The 19723-nt window shown below is 36.4% G+C and overlaps 1 protein-coding gene across 6 annotated transcripts in view; it reads left to right on the top strand.

Annotated features, from left to right (window-relative positions):
* ERBB4 (erb-b2 receptor tyrosine kinase 4) overlaps window positions 1-19723 on the top strand; it is a 1166318-nt gene that overhangs the window by 805954 nt on the left and 340641 nt on the right. For all 6 annotated transcript variants that reach the window (XM_040476138.1, XM_040476135.1, XM_040476139.1 and 3 more), the window contains exon 5: window positions 3415-3480. In XM_040476138.1, coding sequence (XP_040332072.1) covers window positions 3415-3480 — 66 coding nt within the window. The remainder of the gene's footprint in view (window positions 1-3414; window positions 3481-19723) is intronic.

Raw genomic sequence — 19723 nt, 5'->3', positions numbered from 1 at the left:
TCTTGGTTTCCAAAAGGAGTGAAGGGAATATATGACTGAGTAAAATCTCAGTAAGGAGGCTGATGTTGTTAGCTTCCTTTTACAGCAGTAATACATATTTCTATTTAAATATGAATGAAAAATGGAAACTGCCAAACAAAATTTCCTAACAGCATGATAGTCAAGGTTAAATTGTTTAAACTTTGTGTGTGTCTGGCTGGGGTGGCACACTATATCATTTGTTTACAGCTAGGTGGGCCTTGCCATGATACTTTGTCAAGAACCATAAACCTAATTTCTAGTAATATTCCTTTTTGTATTGGATCCAGGCAAAAGTCTTCGGTGGTATATCAAAACTACAAGAATAAGAAGGTAGAAAATATATAATTCAATAAATGAGGAATACTGAGTGTATTAAAATAATGTTGCTTCGCTCCCCCCCGCCCCCCACAGCTATAATAGTGTTCTGGTCACAGTGAACACAACTAAATATTTCATTGACCACTAACACAATTAAAGAAGTCATAGATTAAATAGTAGATGATCATCCTCTGTTTCAGATATCTTTAAATAACAGACCACTTAATGGGTCGATTTAAAATATTTTAACACATCTAAAGAAATATATTAACATTAGTTACTTTCTCATAAAAAGTTTGTACTCAAAGTTTTCACTGCTTCCCATTTTGTCTCACAGCCCTTTCTAATTTCCGCTGGTATAAATCAAATTAGATTTATTAGCATTGTACAAAAGAGCTCCAGTAGGTTTTTAATAATAATTATCATTATCACTGATTAAAGTTATATTGTTCAGGCCAGATGGAGTCCTTTTCCTGTCAGTGAGAATGAGCTTGCATTATGTAGTCATGATGTGTTTGGATCTAAATAAACAGATGGCAGAGTGACAGGATATTATACACTGGTGATGTCAGCAATAGCGGTTCACAAACAGAATTGCTTTAGATAAACTCTATTGTAGCAAGGATCCTCATAGTTTTAAGAAGGTGAATGGAATTGAGCCTAAGTGTTATCTTAACTTGGAAATCGTACTGTTCACTTGCAGAAGGGTAGACCATTTGGATGGCCTGAGGTTCAGCCTGAAAAAGTGCATCTGCTGAATCTGCTCTTTAACTGTGAAAGCATTTAACATAACAGCTTCACTCAGGCAGTCTCATAGGGAGAGAGAAAGAGGGAGGAAAAAAGAAAAAAAAAAAGCTGCCCAAGTTATAAGGTCTTTCAAGTTGAAGAATTAAGACCTGTGGGTCAAGAAAAAGAGGAAAGATCTGATATAATCTTATTTCATAACTTTCAAGATATAGTAAAACCTTGGTTGTAAGTATAATTCATTCCGGACAAATGCTTATAATCCACAGCATTTGTATATCAAAGCGAATTTCAAGAACCGTTGGGTTAGTTTGTGATCATGTAACATTCAGCATCACATACCACTTGTATTGCAAGACATTGCTTGTTTATCAAGTTAAAATTTATTAGAAATGTTTATTTGTCTTGCAGAACACTTGCATAACAAGTTACTCACAATCCCAGGTTTTACTGTATAATTATGTTAAAGTAAACATCTTGTATGGGTGTATACTCGTTCATACTAATGTTAGAAAATTAACAGAGAAGGTTTAATAAAAACTATGTTATAGATGGGCGCCTGGGTGGCACAGTCAGTTGAGCGTCCGACTTCAGCCAGGTCACGATCTCGCGGTCCGTGAGTTCGAGCCCCGTGTCGGGCTCTGGGCTGATGGCTCAGAGCCTGGAGCCTGTTTCCGATTCTGTGTCTCCCTCTCTCTCTGCCCCTTCCCCGTTCATGCTCTGTCTCTTTCTGTCCCAAAAATAAATAAACGTTGAAAAAAAAATTTAAGAACTATGTTATAGAAACACTTTAGTCTTTAATAGATTTTCATGTATACTTTTTATTCTAAAAAACCCCACTCTATATACCCTTATACCCACAAATATTAGGGTGAACCTATGAAATTCAGAAACAAACTTCAAAGAAAATCATTATATGTGATTTCTTCTAGCTAATACTCTATGGTTGTGTCCTTAGGAAAATTTCTCTGTAGAATAACTGTATTTGCTGAGGCAAATACTCAGAGTAGCAGTGTTCTTAAGAGCAAGATAGTGCTACAGAAGATAAAGGCTCGTATTTGAAAATGAAGATGGTATCAATAAAATGTTTAAAAAAGGATATCAAATAATTGAAATTAAACTTCCTAAAAAAATTATCTGTTTAAATGCTTGAAACTTTTATATAAAGATGTTGGTTTGCAAATTGGTCCCTATGCATGGAGGGCAAGGAAGACTGAATACATAGGGAGACCACTCCAGATTGATAGGTGGCAGGTATAATAAGGAAGGTAACTTACATACAAGGCTGGTCTTGAACATATACAAGGTGATCTTGGACAGCCACGAGACAAGTAGATCCCCATAACTGCCTACCAGACTCTTAAGTTTATATGAAGGTTTTAAATGGGTTCAGTAACATATTCAATTCAGATGGCCCCAGTATCACCTTACTCTCTCAAAGTTACATCCTTTCAGACTGCTAGCAGGGGAATAGTAGGCAGGATGTTCATTACAATTACAGGGGAGGGAGCGAGGAGCCTCCCATTGGCCAGGTCTAGCTCAAGGGTCAACCTGTTGTCACATCCTCTTGATGACATCCTCCCTCAAATGAGACTCTAAGTTATGTGTGTAGGGGCTCCTGGATGGCTCAACCAGTTAAGCCTCTGACTCCAGCTCACATCAGTGTCTCTCCGTCTATGAATTCAAGCCCCGCATCTCACTGTGCACTGACAGCTCAGAGCCTGGAGCCTGCTTCAGATTCTGTGTCTCCCTCTCTCTCTTCCCCTCCCCAACTCATGTGCATGCGCACTCTCTCTCTCTCACAAAAATAAACATTAAAAAAATTAAAATAAATAAATAAGTAATATATGTAACCTTTTCATTCTGATGGTTTGTCATGTGTTTGTAAAAATATATTTTTGTTTCCATAGACTTCAAATTCTTTTTAACTATTGATTTATTCCTTAATATCAATTAGCCATGAACTATTGAAATTATATCAAGCAGAATGGAATCACATAGAATCAATAGAACAAAAATATTCAATAGTCAAAGTGAAAGTTATTTCATGTAAATATTTACAACTATCTGGGAAAATTCACAAATTCAACTTATTTCCTTTTCTTATAAAATAATGAGAAGATTTTGAGTATCAGGAGATTGTATTTCAGCTTCACATGTATTTGGCATTCAGGTTTTGCTACTTAAAGGGGGCATTTTATGAGCTATGTTTCAGCTATAGGAAAATATAAAAATCCTCAGAAAGAAGCAAGACTATTTGCTTTGAAGAGTTACTCCTAGTCAAAGAGTGAAAGATGATAATGTGTGTGTGCACTCTTTCCTCTCCGACAGGTGGACGTTGCCATAAGTCCTGTACTGGCCGATGCTGGGGACCCACAGAAAATCATTGCCAGACCTGTAAGTGTTCAACAGTGAGAAAGAATAGGCTTGAAATGATCAAGCAATTTTAATAATTCATGTTTTTCACACTTCTGGTCCTCAGAAACATGAAAATAAGCTTTTGCTTCGTTGTGGTAGATTTGCTCCTATTCAAGTAAACTGCCTAATTTCATTGCTTGCAAATGAAACATAGTATGTAATTGCTTCTTATATTTCTCTGTGGTTTTCAAGTTAATGCTATTAACAACACTGATGTGGTGATATTAACTATGACTTAAGAATCTGTATATCAGAGAAAGCAAGAAATCCAAATGTGCACCAAATGGTAATTCCATTTCAGGTTATAAGTACTGAAATCTCAGTACTTATAACACCATCCGTTCATTAGGAAAAGGAAAAAGAAAAAGAGCACTGTGTCTCTTGTATACATTTACAAAGTATATTGGATACAAAGACAAGTATCTTTTTTTTCAGCATTCTTAAAGCCATACTTAAATCAGCACTGAACTTTCACTAATCTTAAGGATAAATAGTTTCTTTAAAAAGGAAAAACAAAATGCTCCATATGAATGGTAAAGATATTTCTTCTTTCCTGCTACAATAACAACAGCTGGAATAATACATGAAAAATAGTGTAGTGGCAATTTGAAATGCATTCCTTTCATTAGCATAGAAGACAGAGAAAATGTTATTAAAAAATATGAATATACAAATATTAGATATTGTAGAAATTTATTATACTATTGGATTAAAGTTTAGATATTTCTAATTTGTCTCAGTTCATATTTGTTAGATTCTCTTTCAATAAGGAAATGGAAAATAATTACATTATTGTGAGCCAACAAAGAAAAAAGATAGAGGAAAAATATTGTCTCACTGGTAAATGATTTCTTTTTTTTTTTTTCCTTGTTTTTTTTGTTTTCATTCAGGGACATTTTCATGTCTAACATTGATAAAATAGAAAAGAACATAAAATAAAAATTTTTCCCACTTTTGTCCTGCCTCTGTCCTTCAGCCATCCCTAGGCAACAAATATTATTGGCTACTTTTGTGTATTCTTCCAGAGACAATTTATGCATACAGTAGGACATATGTATATGTTCCTTCCCATTTTTCACTCAAATGTTAGCATGCTTTACATGCTATCATGTACTTTGATTTTTTTTTTTAATCTAAGCATATGTGAATGAATTTACTTATAGTATTAATGCCTGGAAGTGGTCATTGCAAGGTCAATGACACATATTTATGTAATTTGATAGAGATCACTAACATGGAAATCTTGTTTTCTATAGAGTTTGTAAAAGTTTTCTCTGCCAGGAGCAATGTATGTGAATTCCTGTTTCCCTATTCCCTGGGCAAGGCAGTGTATTATCAAACTTTTTGGTCTTTGTCAAGGAGTTATATAAAACATAGTGTAGACTTAAATTAACTTTTTTGATAGAAATAATGTTTATGATAGTTATATTTTGGCAAGAATTTTAAGCAGGATTGTAAAGATCAATGTGTGAAATAAATTTACTACAATTATTTGTAGACAATATTCTAATAGCAAAGTAGTTGAAACCAAGTTACACACAATGCTGAAATAACATTGATGTGGCCTTTTGCACAAAGTTGAGATTTCTAAAATATAAAAGAATCCTTGTAATACTTTGTGATGAAGTGGCAGGTAACCGTGGAAATTGTTAAAGTGTGCAAATGTCCATAGGTCTTCTCACGTCAAAAAACTTCTGAGATGTCAAATTAAAAAATGAATTTTACTCACTCACCAACTTACTTATTTTACAAAGGATCAAGGAAACTTTTCAGCCTGGCTGCTTGCTGTGGCTGGGCCCCTCTGGTGGATCCACCCAACTACCCCTGGTCTTCTGGAGAGGGGCCTCTCAGGCCCACCTAGCTCACCTAGCATTCTTTAGGTCCACCTGTTAAATTGGGGAACATAGGAGCCTACTTGGGCTATTTTCTGTTGCTAGCTTACATTTAGGAAATGCTAGTTTGGATTCCTTTCTTCTGTTGGGTAGGGAAACATAGATGCCTACTATTCTGTTGTTTGTCCAGTTCAGGGTTCCAAACTAGTTTGCCTTGGCTTCAATGCCTTTCAAATTCTCCTTTGCATTATTGCCTTTTGCATTATTTCCACAACACAGCTACTCTTGGTAAGGAAGAAATAAATTTATGCCATCTTATCTGGACCAGAAGTCCCATATAGTACTTTTAATGATACTATGAAATCAAATCAAACTCTTAAGTAATTTTTGCTGCATTTTATATGAATTTAGTAGAATAGAAAAATGTAGTGTAAATTACTTTCTTCTCCTTCTTCTTCTCTTTCTCCTCCTCCTCCTCCTTTTTCTTCTCATTATTATTATTATAATGATCATTATTATCATCTTAATGCTGAATAATCATTCTCTAATTGATAGGGATGCATGAGCCAAAATCTTGGAAATCACTCTGTTAGGACAGAATGAGAAAACAGCACACATGGGTATTCTCCAATTTTGAAAGTTAAATATGCCTTTAATTCATACAGTGCTCAAAATTCTGAAACTTTTAATTAATTTTTAGAGATTTATGTTAGTAAAAAATATACAAAAGTTAGTAAAAAAATCATAACTTTCACCAACATCTGTTATTCTTATAGTAGACAACTTGGGATAATGTCCAAGTAGACATCTGTCTTTCTTTGGGAACTACCCACTTCTGGAGGGGTGAGTCACTGTGGCCATGTTTGTTTTGTGTGATGCTCTAACCCTTAGTCACATGACAGTGTTTCTCAACCAGAGGTGACGTTGCCCCCAGGGGACATTGACAATGTCTGAATATTTTTGGTTGTTACAACACTGAGTTAGATTAGGGGGAGCATCTATTAGCATCTAGTAGGTAGAGGCCAGGGATGATACCTGGAGTGCACAAGATAACTTCACTCCACCCCCATCCAAACAAAGAATAAGTATACAACATAAAACTTAAAAAGTACTGAAGGTTAAGAATGAGAAATCTTGTAATAAGAGTAAATATTGACCAATGTTGGGCCAATGAGATTCTTGCCCCAGGGAATTTGGACTTGAGATCCAGAAATTCTGGTTATACTACCTTAGAAATTTGAACTTGAGGAGATATTAAACTTAGTGGAAGTTTCCATTTTGAACCTGTTAAATAAATCTGTCATGCAGAAGCAAACAAGAATCAGAGACAGAAACAATTCTTACCTACTGGTTCTCAGGCCTTCTTGAGATCCAGCCGCATTTCTACCCTTTGGTGCCTAAACAAACACAGTATTCTTCTAGTATACTTAAATGTGGATTTTTGCTTGCTGCCAAGTGGGGATGGTCTTGGCTAGGACCCCACTAAGACTTGGCTTAGGCAAGACAGTGTTATTTTTTTTTTATTTTTTTTAATGTTAATTTATTTTTGAGAGAGAGATGGAGCGTGAGTGGGGTCAGGGCAGAGAGAGAGGGAGACACAGAAATTGAAGCAGTCTCCAGGCTCTGAGCCATCAGCACAGAGCCCAACACAGGGCTTGACCTCACAAACTGTGAGATCATGACCTGAACTGAAGCTGGACGCTCAACAGGCTGAACCACCAAGGTGCCCGTTAGGCAAGACAGTCTTGACTAAGAAAATCAGCAAGTCACAGCTCATGTATCAAATCATCAGCATGAAATCATTTAATTCACCTAATTTTTTAGCATAGACATTATGCTTACTGTAATGACCTAAAATTGGCTTAATGGTCACTATGCCTACTCCACAGAGCCTATCAAAGTGAAATTCAATAAATATCTACCTATATCTGATATGTGCAAATCCAAATTTTAGAAAAATATCTATTTGCATGGATCTTTATGGTCTATAAAAGATTTCTATTGTATCTTTTTTAAGCTTATTTATTTATTTTGAGAGAGACAAAGACAGCATGAGCAGGGGAGGTGTAGAGAGAGAGGGAGAGAAAGAGAGAAAGGAAAAAAAATCCCAAGCAGGCTCCACACTGTCAGTGGGGTTTAAACTCACTAAACTGAGATCATTACCTGAGCTGAAACCAAGAGTCAGACCCTTAACTGAGACACCCAGGCACCCCCCAAAAATTTCCCTTTTAAAATTTACTTTCACCATATTACTGTGAGTTAAACAGGATAGTTAACGTTTACCTCATTTTATAATTGGGGAAATGTATGCTGAGGAAATGATCAGGGAGTTGTTAAATTTATGCAGCTAATACTGGGGATTTCACAACCTGAGTGTCTTGAATTTAAAGATAAAACAGCTTCCTGTATACCACATTGTATAGCACAGCTTAGTGGACAAGGACATTGGATTTGAAATCAGACAAATGATACAAATACCAGTTCTTTCCATTTCTTTGTCATGGGAAAGTGACTTAATCTTTCTAAATCTCAGTTACCATTTCTGTAAAATGGAGATAATTGCACTTACCTCAGAGAGTTGTTGTTTTGGAATCAGATTCAATAGAATAGTGTAGTTGAAATGCTTAAATATCTTTTGGCATATACCAAGGACCTAATAAATAATAGCTAATATTTTAATACGTTAACGGAGATACTGTTAGAACACTTACTCCATCCTAATTCTGAATGAATGCATGTAGAAGTGAAATTCCTGTAGTCCAGTTCTATCCTGTGAAAACTATTTTATCCATTGAAAACTGCTGATACCTGTGGTTGAGAAGTGAAAAAGCAAAAACCCTGGGAGTGAAGTGGAGGCTTCTTGCCCTTGACATTCGTTCCTGTTCTCTCTCCTTGTTTGAGCTACTTGAAAGGTAAATTACTCATCCATATTTAAAAAGCACACCATCCTGAGGCAAAATGTATTTTGGAACTACTCAAAGGCATACTTATTTTAAGAACTGAATTTTAGAAATACGATCTTTTTTTTTTTTTTTTAGAATTAGACTTTGTGAGAGATTCCATAGAGATGTAACATACATGATCAAAATGTTTTAAAATTATAAAATTTTTCAGGCTTCCTTTAGATTTCTGATAGCCTTTCTATTAGTTACAATATATTAGTTAACCTTAGACCCATTTGACAGACACTTCTCTGAACCTTGACTGAACTTTTTAAAAATCTGAAAATCTGGGCTGTGCAAGTTTCTGACAATATTCTGTTTTTGTTGCTTGACCATACAAAGTACATTATAGGATCTAAAAGATGTAGTCTTATATTGTTAGAAAGTATTTCTTTTCCTATGACTGAAATAAATTCACTTCAGTGAAGGCTTCTCTGGAGATATTCAACTTTATGATTTGTCAAATATTTCCCTGTCTTCTGTGTATAATTGTTTTTGAGAGTTTTTATATATTAGGGAAGGAAGGTAAAAGTGTTTAAAAACTCCACAAGTCAGCTAAGTAAACTGAAGTTAAGAATCCATTTCACTTACCACACCATATCAAAGCTGACAGCTTCCCACAAGTGTCTCTTCCTAAAACAGCAAATGTGCCAGAATTTTCCTCAGTGTCACTAAGTGGCAAAAAGCCTTGGTAGAGACAAAACGTTCAGGCTCTGAGAGAACAAGCCCCTGATGATGAATGCCTTGTTAAGGTGAAATGAAGCAGTGTTGATCAGAGTGAAAACATCTCCGAATAGAAAAATGGCAAAACAAAAATGCTGAGTGCAACAATGGTAAGCTTGAGGGGAGGTCTGCAGGAGGCAGGAGTTTTAAAAGAAGAAATGAGGAAGGAGTTTTTGTTTTTAATAGATCTAGTGAAATGGAGAGTGTGAATAAATAGACAGCTTACTATAGACAATAGTTCGCTATGCACACTTCTAGAAATTGTAATAGAATTGTGTACATTTTAAGTCAAATTTAGTAACATTTTGCAATAGATTTTGTGTACTGGACTGGGTGCCACTGTGAGCTTTGATTAGCTGTTGAATAATTTAAGTGTGTCATTTTCCCCCTATAGCATTTAATAATTAATATTCACACTGTCAACTCTAGAGACAGCAGCTATTTTATTTAATGTTTTTTTCTAAAATAGAAAATATTTTTCTAAACAAATTCCTTAAAAACATATCCTTAGACAACGTAAAGAATTTTTATAATATTAAAGTAAGTAAATTTTGCCTGTAGACTCTAGCTGTTTTATTCTTAACTGCTTTCCTCATGAATCTGACTTTCTAAAGTAACTTGAATTTCTTCTCCATAAATCCTTTGTCATGTTAAATGTAGAGCAGCTTCCCCTATAAACCTAACAGGAATGTCTCTGACAGTGATGCTGTTTAAAAAAAAAAACAAAACAAGGGGCGCCTGGGTGGCGCAGTCGGTTAAGCGTCCGACTTCAGCCAGGTCACGATCTCGCGGTCCGTGAGTTCGAGCCCCGCGTCAGGCTCTGGGCTGATGGCTCGGAGCCTGGAGCCTGTTTCCGATTCTGTGTCTCCCTCTCTCTCTGCCCCTCCCCCGTTCATGCTCTGTCTCTCTCTGTCCCAAAAATAAATAAAAAACGTTGAAAAAAAAATTTAAAAAAAAATAAAATAAAAAAAAACAAAAACAAAAAAAGAAACAAACAAAAAAAACCAAATCAGCTGAGTAACTTTAAAGATCTAATTGGCTTTATTCAATGATTCATGAACCAGGGAGCATCCCATTAGCAAGCAGAAAGGTGCTCTGAGGAGCTGTACAAAATGGAAGAATTTTATAGGCTGAAGAAGGGTGGGACAAGCAAGTTAAAACAGTGGATTAGTTCAGGCAAGTTTGCCTTCCCTTAGAGGAAGGCCGGGGGTCTTAGGGGGTCTTATCTGGCAAAATTTTCACTAGTGCTGACCAGGAAATTACAGACTGATTGCTTTAAAATTCCACTCCTGGGAGAAGCTGAAACTGCAATTAGGTTAGGTATTACGCCTTGGTGGGGGGTTAGCAAAAGTGACGCCATTTTGGGTCTGTTGTTTCTTTTTAACATTGCAAAAGGTCAAAATAAAACTTAGGATGGGACCCTGAGAGCTGCATTACATGTGGAGCAGTGAGTCAAACTTAAAAGTACTTTGAAGCTCAGTTAAATCGTGGCCGCATTGCTCCACAGCACAGCTTAAGTAAATTGATTCAGTGGATTAATGTAGTCATGTCAGGGGAGACAAACTTATCTGCTATGTGAAGTCTGAAGCTTATAGAAGTATTATTTAGCAAGCTTACTGGTAAGAATGACAACTCTCTCTATTCATAAGAACTGCGTCCTAAGGTCTGAGCTCTAGAAGTTTGTGTGTGAGAGACTAAGCTTCAAGGAATAAGTAATAATGATTAAAGGGACAAAGTTATCTCTTTCCCTGCAAGATATATGAAGCACACTTATCTCATTTAAAATAGATACTGCATGTCCTTTTTTATCTTTAAGCACAGTATCAGGCCAGCTGTCTCCAGCCTCCTATTATCAGGCAGTGTGTTGTTTCATTTTACACATTCCTTTTGCCCTTCTAGACCTGGTGCCATCTGAGTTAGGAACTGCGTTTTGAGGTAGGAGGGAGAAAAACATGTATCAAAATATTACAACTTAATTCTCCTAACCTTTGCACACGTTTTGTATTAAAGTAGTTATGTCTTCAGCTGCTGATTATTTAACTAAAATTTGCTAGGCTGATTCCCTAGCAAATACCCCTTTGTCTTCTCAGTTCCTTTACAAGGAACATTTCTTGCTTAGAAACTAATTGAAAAGTGTAAATGCATTTGACAATGGGCTAAAAAAATTGTCTCCTAAACCAAAATATCACACCACAAAAAATTAATGAGGAATGTATGTTTCAACTACTGGAGTGAACAGATAATACTTCTGTCCCTGGAAATGTCCATTAAATCAGTTAAAGCTAAGACATTATTTTAACCAAATGAAACCTTCTGGTGGAATTCACCTCTTACTTCTACAGTATTCTTCCTAGCTAGATTATCTCATAATCCTTTATTTTAATTAAAAATAGAATGTCATTGGGGCGCCTGGGTGGCTCGGTTGGCTAAGCGTCCGACTTCGGCTCAGGTCATGATCTCACGGTCCGTGAGTTCGAGCCCCTCGTCAGGCTCTGAGCTGACCACCCAGAGCCTGGAGCCTGTTTCCGATTCTGTGTCTCCCTCTGTCTCTGCCCCTCCCCTGTTCATGCTCTGTCTCTCTCTGTCTCAAAAATAAACATTAAAAAAAAATTTAAAAAAAAATAGAATGTCATTGGGGCACCTGGGTGACTCAGTTGGTTAAGCTGACTCTTGCTCTAGGCTCAGGTCATGATCTCACAGTTTGTGAGATTCAGCCCTGAATCCCACTGTGCACTGACAGAACAGATGACAGTGTGGAGCCTGCTTGGGATTCTCTCTCTTCCTCTCTCCCCGTCCCTGACTCTCTCTCTCTCAAAAAAAAAAAAGTCATTGAAATTAACATGAGCTGTGTATTTGTTCTGTTATTAGATAACTGTAAATGAAGGGTACTACTATATTGGCAAGTAAAAACTTGTTCCAGACAACACTCTGTGTTAATGTCTCTATACAGACATTAGAGAATATGCTAGATAAATTTTAAAAATATTTAGCATTTTCCTTAGTGATTTGCTATGTTGTACACCAAGAGTATTACTTTCAGTAGTTGCAATATAATAAAACTTTCAGTTTAATAATCGAAAAAAATAAAACTAACTTGGCCTGGCTTATGGATTCTATTTACTTTTAGAGTGAACTTTAGAAATATATGTATACGTGTGTATGTGTGTGTGTATCCTTTTTATTCTAAAATATGTCTGAAATTTATTGAAGTAAATATTAAAATCTAAGAAAACAATTAGGTATTTTTGTTCCTCAGAATTTCAACAAGAAATTGTAACAGCTAAAAACTAAATTGTACGTTTCCTCATGATATTTCTAAAAGTTTCCTGTAGCTTATAACATCAAAGTGACAAATTATGAAAATAAAACACTAATTATACTCATGCACATGCATACACATACAATTTGTCTAAAGTGTAATTGTATTCACAATCTTTGTGGAATAAATGCTGTTTAAAAAGGTAGTTCCGATGTGGTGAATATCCTATTAGGCCAGAGAAAAGCAAGTGGGAGCTAATGGGGAAAAGAGAAAGAGCTGAGCCAGCAGGCTCGATCAATCAGCATAACAGGGAGCCTTTGTAAAAAGGCAACATCTTTAATTAAAACTCTTGTATTTTACTAATAACTTTGCATGACCATAAGCCTGCTTATCGATTTCAATTATTTCCTATTTTCCTTTTTTTGGATTTGTAGTTTCTGGAGATGTTGTAAAATTAAGGGAAACATTGCAATGAATTGATTACTTGCATACATTTCTAAAATTGTGTTCATCTAAGACATTTCCAAAAGTGACCCAGTAATTAACTTGTAGAAAATCAGAGAATAATCTCCCCTAATATGTGTTTGTTTTGATTTAAGTTGAGAACATTTGCTGTAATTTGATGATGTTTTTCAAAGATTTAAAAGAAATGGATGTTTTTGTTTAACTATAGGAGATACAGTTATTTGAAATGCTCCATGTAATAGAGTTAATACAGATTTAAGACCCAGTGCTCAATGTCATGCTAAAGATTAAGGGAGTATAAAGGAAGTGTATAAACTTGTGCCTGTTTTCTGGAAATACTCTGGGTACAAGACAAAATGAAGAATGTTTGAAAAGGCCAAAAAGAATACTGAACTGGGGGCATCAGGAGACCAGAGATACAGTCCTGAACAAATTCAATTTCAAGAACCTCAGTTTCCTTAAGTTCTCTCACTTATACAATGAAAAGATTGAAAAAGATGATTTCTGCTCAAGGTGTCTTTCATGGTTGGTTATTTGTGTATGTGTTCCTATGTGCAGTAATTAGCTATAGATATACATGTTATGGACACAGATAGACATAGACACAGATAGTTTGAGGAAATTGTTCTGTGTTGGTTGCAACCTGTTGATAGTGATGCTCTTGGCTAGGAAGGCTCTTGGGTACTTACCTGGTCCTGTGAGCCCCTAAAGCTAGATATTTCCCTGACCAGAGCCAACTTTGCAGCTTGACTTGCCCTTGGTGTTCTTATTATGATTACAAAGTGCACCACTGCAACAATTATCAGGGAACTTTGAAAAAACAAGGTTACTTGTTTTATTCACAAGTCCTGGAGTATACATGGCCTGTCCTAGGGCCACACGTTAAGGTCGTGAGTAGAGAGAGATAGTAAGTGCAGACCCAGGGCTCTCTGCCTTTACTGGGGTCAAGGCACTTGAAATGAAAGTGCCAACGATTTGACAAGTTCACTCTTCCTTGGCACATTTAAAGCAGAGGAGTGGGAATCAAGGTGCAGGAGGGGGAAAGGTCTGTGGAGTGGTCAGTTTTCTAGGTAACCCAGGGCTTTCTAAAAGGGGAACTTCGTGGTTGGGGGCAGCCTGTCTTCTCTAGGTGTTTTGCAAGTAACTGTGTCATACAGCTGCCATATGTTTATTTAAGATAGATGACTTTGAAATGGATGTATCAGCAAATAAAAGCTTAAAGTCGGGCACTTACATTATAACCAAAAAGCTTAATGTCAGGCATTTACATTACAGGAGTGCAAACTGTGGAGATAGGCAATCTAATCAGAAAGATTAGAGAGTGAATGGTACACATTTGAAGGATTATTGAGAGGACATTGAGAAGAGGAGTCAGAAATATCTGGAATTGTTACCACTGGAAGAATTTTGTTATAGTAGTCATGACATTTTATTTTGAATGACTTATATCTTTGCAGCCAAAAAGCTGACTGTCATTAGGATAACTATATTTGACTATTGAAAAGAAAATTCCAGGGGCACTTGGGTGGCTCAGTGGGTTAAGCCTCAGACTCTTGGTTTGGGCTCATGTCATGATATAATGGTTCCTGAGTTCGAGTCCAGCAACAGGCTCTGTGCTGACAGCATGGAGACTGCTTGGGATTCTCTCTCTCCCTCTCTCTCTGCCCCTCCCCTTCTCATTCTCTCTCTCTCTCTCTCTCTCTCTCTCTCTCTCTCTCTCTCTCTCTCTCAAAAGAAATAAATAAGCTTTAAAAATAATTAAAAAAAAGAAAATTTAAAACTTATCTACAAGTGACATCAGACTGTCCATTGATAAATAGAACACTCATACTGTTTGCTACATAAATAGAAAAACTGTGAGATTTCACACTTAGAAAAGCAAATACATACTACTCTCCTGGTTAGGGAATTGGGTAAACCTAGAAAAAAATATCCCCTTTAGAGTACTGTGCTGCATTAAACCAGGATGTATCATTTATGTATTGACTTAACTGGTCTAGTTGGAGGAGAAATTAAGTAAATGGCATGGAAATAACAAGGAAAAGAAGGGATGAGTGGATACTTACCATTTTCTCTGTGTCCAGCCACATTTTTTCACATTATATTAGAAGAATCGTGAATTGTCTAGTATCAGACATATTCCGTTTCTTTAGCAAATATACATTTTATGCATTATTGAATACTTTATAATATTATCATGGCTGCTATTCTCCATTTTCATGGGTATTTTCAAAAGAAATAGTCACTGTATTAATTTATGGTGAAGTTATAAAAAATAGACCCCAAATATAGTTTTTGCATATCACTACTTCATTGATGATGGTTATTTTTGGCTTATCTAAAGTTCTTTTGCCTATGAATTTTGTTATGATGGAGCTGATAGACCATTATCACTACAAGAATGCCTTTAGCTTTTGTTCTAATTTGAGTGTTTCTTGAACTCAAATAACTGTTATTGGAAGTAATAATTTTCCTGTTCAGTGAGGATATTGTATGTTTCCAAGACATATTTATATTCACTGACTAGAACACAGATGAAGGTGGAAGGTAAAGGATGGGAAGAAAGACTGACATAGTTACTGATCATTTAAAATAAAAATAAAACTACCATATTTACCAAGACATAACAGAAAACTTAAATGATGGAGAATTACTACATTCCAAAATGAGAAGATTCATGCTATGAAAACAGTTCTTCTAAAACTTAGCTACACATTTAACCATCTTCAGTTTGCTTATTTATTTATTTGTTTGTTTGTTTATTAGCAAAAATAGTCTAAAGCATCTCTGGAAAATACAATTAATCGGGCACCTGGCTGGCTCAGTTGGTTAAGTGTCCTACTCTTGATTTAGGCCTATATCATGATCTTATGGTTCCTGAGATGGAGCCCTGCGTCAGGATCTGTGCTGACATTGTGGAGTCTGCTTGGGATTCTCTCTCTCTCTCTCTCTCTCTCTCTCTCTCTCTCTCTCTGTCTGCCCTCCCCGGCTTGCTCTCTCCCCATCTCTGTCTCAAAAATAAATTTAAATTAAAATTTTTAAAAATAAAATACAATTAATAAGATAGCCATACATTTGAAAAGAAGAGCTATGTGGAAGGATTTTCCCATCAAGTATTAAACTATTATCAAGTAATTTAAAATATGTTAAACGATAAAAAGTCAACTAAGTAAATTAAAGATCAGGTTGGCTTTATTCAGCAATTCATGAATCTGGCAACATCATACCTAACTACAGAAAGGAGCTCTATCAAGCTGTAGAAAAGAACGATTTTTAAAGTCGGAAATGAGGCAGAAAAAGGAAATTTTTAGGAAATAATGCTTTTTCAGGCAAGGTTGCCTTTCAAAGGGAAATGGATGGGTTCTATCTGACAGATTATTTCACTAGTGCTGACCAGGTAATTCCACATTTACTGGCTCAGGTTATGTTCCTGGGAGTTGAAACTGCAATTATGTTATTCTTGGTTTGCTGATGTGGAGTTTAGTACAAGTGTCTCCATTTTGGGCCAGCTGTCTCCTTTTTAACAATTTGTCCCATTTTGATCAGACTCTCACCTTACCTGAGAAGTATGATCAAAATTTAAAGCATTAGCACCACTCTCAGCTACTGCTTTGTAGTTCTCACAGCATTGGTGGATCCTTTGTGTGGTATTCATAGGCTATGATGTGTTTTGCTTAATCTCTGTGATATTCATAAGCCACTTCAGTTTAACAATTTTTAAGGTAGCTATTCTCTTCTTTTTTCTTTTGTTTTCTTTTTTCCCCTCCTATTCCATTCTTAGGGAGATCATTTGTTTGGTGGATAGCACCTATGAACATGTATTTAAAGCTTTTGAGAGAATATAACATAACAGAGAGATTACTATGATTCTTTTTTTTTTTTTTTTTTAATTTTTGGGACAGAGAGAGACAGAGCATGAACGGGGGAGGGGCAGAGAGAGAGGGGGAGACACAGAATCGGAAACAGGCTCCAGGCTCCGAGCCATCAGCCCAGAGCCTGACGCGGGGCTCGAACTCACGGACCGCGAGATCGTGACCTGGCTGAAGTCGGACGCTTAACCGACTGCGCCACCCAGGCGCCCCAACTATGATTCTTATAAGCAGAATAATTTTCAATGTTTGGAATGCACTCCAAAGCCATGTTCCCCAAGACCCAAACCAATCAAAATCAAATAAGGCAAACTAAGACCCTGTGGAAAGAGACATCTTTTTTTGTTTTGTTTTATTTTTGTTTCTGTTTTTATTCTTTAATGTTTATATACTTATTTTGAAAGAGAGTGCAAACAGGGAGGTGCAGAGAGAGGGAGAGAGAATCCCAAGCAGTCTCCACACTGTCAGTGCAGAGCCCAATGCAAGACTCAATCCTGGGAGATCATGACCTGAGAAGAAATCAAAAGTCTGACGCTTAATAGTCTGAGCCACCCAAGGCACCCCAGGAGACCCTTTTTTAAACCCAGTGGCTTGCTCAGTGACTTTATTTAACTGAGTTTCAGCTTCTCCAGAAATGTTAGTACAGGTAGAGCAGGTAGTGTCAGCAGTAGCACAAACACTTCGATGTTCAGATAAAAGACAATCAAGGGCTATTCTGTTATCAAGGACAACTTTGGCCAGAGAGTCTATGGATATGTCTTGGGCGGTTATGGTCTTACCAGCAGATTCTGCAATATTTCAAGAATTAAGGAAGGATTTTGATCCCATTCTCATTTAACTTTACTCCTAACCAGGGAAGTATAACCCTGCCAAAGGAAATGAATCCCGTCATGAATGCCTTCTGGTAATTCCTTTCTAACTCAACAGTATAAATCCAGGGGAATCAGCCAATGAGATATCTTTGTAGAAAGTTGTAGGCACACTTAGATTATCTAAAAGACATTGTCTGGCTATGTGCCAGGTATCTGGGCTTTAACAAGCCCAAGGAGAATAATAACAACCACAAAGATAAATGCTGTCAGGACACAAACTCCCATTAAGTGGCATGTTAATGGATTCACTTGCAGGAATTTTGCGTTTGTCCATTTAAGCCAAGAGTCATTTAGGTTTTCTGCTAGCCTGAAAAAAAAAGTTGTTATAAAATCCAGAATCTGGGGCACCTGGGTGGCTCAGTTGGTTAAGCATCTGACTCTTGATTTTGGCTCAGGTCATGATATCATGGTTCATTGGATTGAGCCCTGCTTTGGGCTCTCTGTGTTGTCCCTGTGGAGCCTGCTTGGGATTCTCTCTCTCCCCCTCTCTCTCTGTGCCCCTCCCCTGCTTGTGTGCATATTCTCTCTCTCTCTCTCTCTCTCTCTCTCTCTCTCTCTCTCTCAAAATAAATAAACATTAAAAAAATAATCTCACATAAGACCCAGAATTTAACTCTCTGCCTTCTTTGCAATGACAAAGGCAATATGGATGGTGGCATTATCTTTCCAGACCAATACTAGAGTTAAGGAAAGAAAGGGAAGAAGGAAGCATTCCAAGTTTAATTTAAGTATGACATCTTGAACTGGCATGTTGAGGGAAGCAATCTACCTCAATCTGATTTGGAAGTCTCTAGCATTTTCACAGGACCAGGTGTCAGGTGTAGACTTCTTCAACTGTGAGATGTATATCCAGGATCCATGTCCCTGATGTTTGCCTACCATATGGGTTTGGCCACCATATGGGAACCTTCCAAGGAGGTTCAAGGGCAGTCTTTGTTCTTAGTGATTCCATGTCAGAAGGGTGTGAGAAAGTTGGACACGTTAGTTTGGAGATTCATAGCAAGTTTGTATGTTTGTTTGTTTGTTTGTTTGTTTGTTAGAAAATGAGAATAATTCAGCAGTCAGTCTAGTTTACAGGTATATAACAAAATCTCAAAGGCAATTAACAGGATTAGAATCTGATATAGACAAAGGTGCACACATAATTTTTTCCTCCTAATTATCCCCATTTCTTTGTTCTCTATGGATAATCATGGTGAAACTGATTTGTTTGCATTAGATTTGGCCTGAGTATTTACATAAGTGCAACAAGATAATGACAGACCATATAAGCTTTTTTTTAAGATTGCTTTGCTGGTGCCAGGCTGATTTTTATATGCAAGGTGCCAGGCTGATTTTTTCTAAGAGGCTTTATTGCCTCTGTAAAGTCAATCTCAGCTCCTTAAAACTGTCTGGTCAGTCTGAGTCTGTGCATATCTATTTCAAATATGACATTCTAGTAAAACCTTGGTGATATAATCAATCCTATTAAAGGGAACAGAATCTCATTGAACTTATGCAAATTACTAACTATATTGCCATGAAAAGAACGCTCAAGAGTTTTCTAATTCTGGAGGGATTAGGTAGGGAGAAAATGTAAATGTCTCACCTTTGTTCACAAAGGTATACTTTACACAAATTGTTGATAGCTTAAGAGAAAAGAGAAAAAAATTCTTAATATCTGAAAAAAAAGAACATTAAAGAACCAGCAATGTTTCAGATAAAAAGTCCTTGTCAATTCACTCAGTCCCATGATATTAATCCTTGTTCTGCCTGAATCCAGTTTTTTCATTTTTTTCTGGAAATTCTCACCCAATTCAGTTTTGCGATCTTAGATTTATCAAAAAACATGAACTAGTAAAAAAACAAAATCCTTTCCATGAATCTCCTTGGAGGTGAAGTACTTTTGCAGATGAAGTACAAGAATACTTGTGCAAAAACATTTGAGTAAAACTATAACTGTCTGTAAATGACAAAAGACTTTTAAAAATACCTATTATTAAGATCTGATAAGAATTCATTTTAATGAAATTAACAAGAAAATTTTGCAATTTTTGTGATATACCACATTTTAAGATAATAACAAATTATGACTGGTAATACCAGATTTCCAAGAATGTCATATAATCCTGGAATATGTATAACATATACCTACACAAACACAACATAAAGAAGGCTTAGTAGTGATTCTTATTTGACAATGCTTCCCATGCAGTTTAGCATTTCAAACAACCCTGATTAGTTTAACATGATCCTTTTTATAAAGAGAGAAAACAGGGGC

Source organism: Herpailurus yagouaroundi, unplaced genomic scaffold, assembly GCF_014898765.1.
Source record: "Herpailurus yagouaroundi ecotype Mexico unplaced genomic scaffold, PumYag 140, whole genome shotgun sequence".
NCBI classification, from domain to species: domain Eukaryota; kingdom Metazoa; phylum Chordata; class Mammalia; order Carnivora; family Felidae; genus Herpailurus; species Herpailurus yagouaroundi.
Note: the sequence above shows the minus strand (reverse complement) of the source record. Positions and strands in the feature narration are given on the sequence as shown.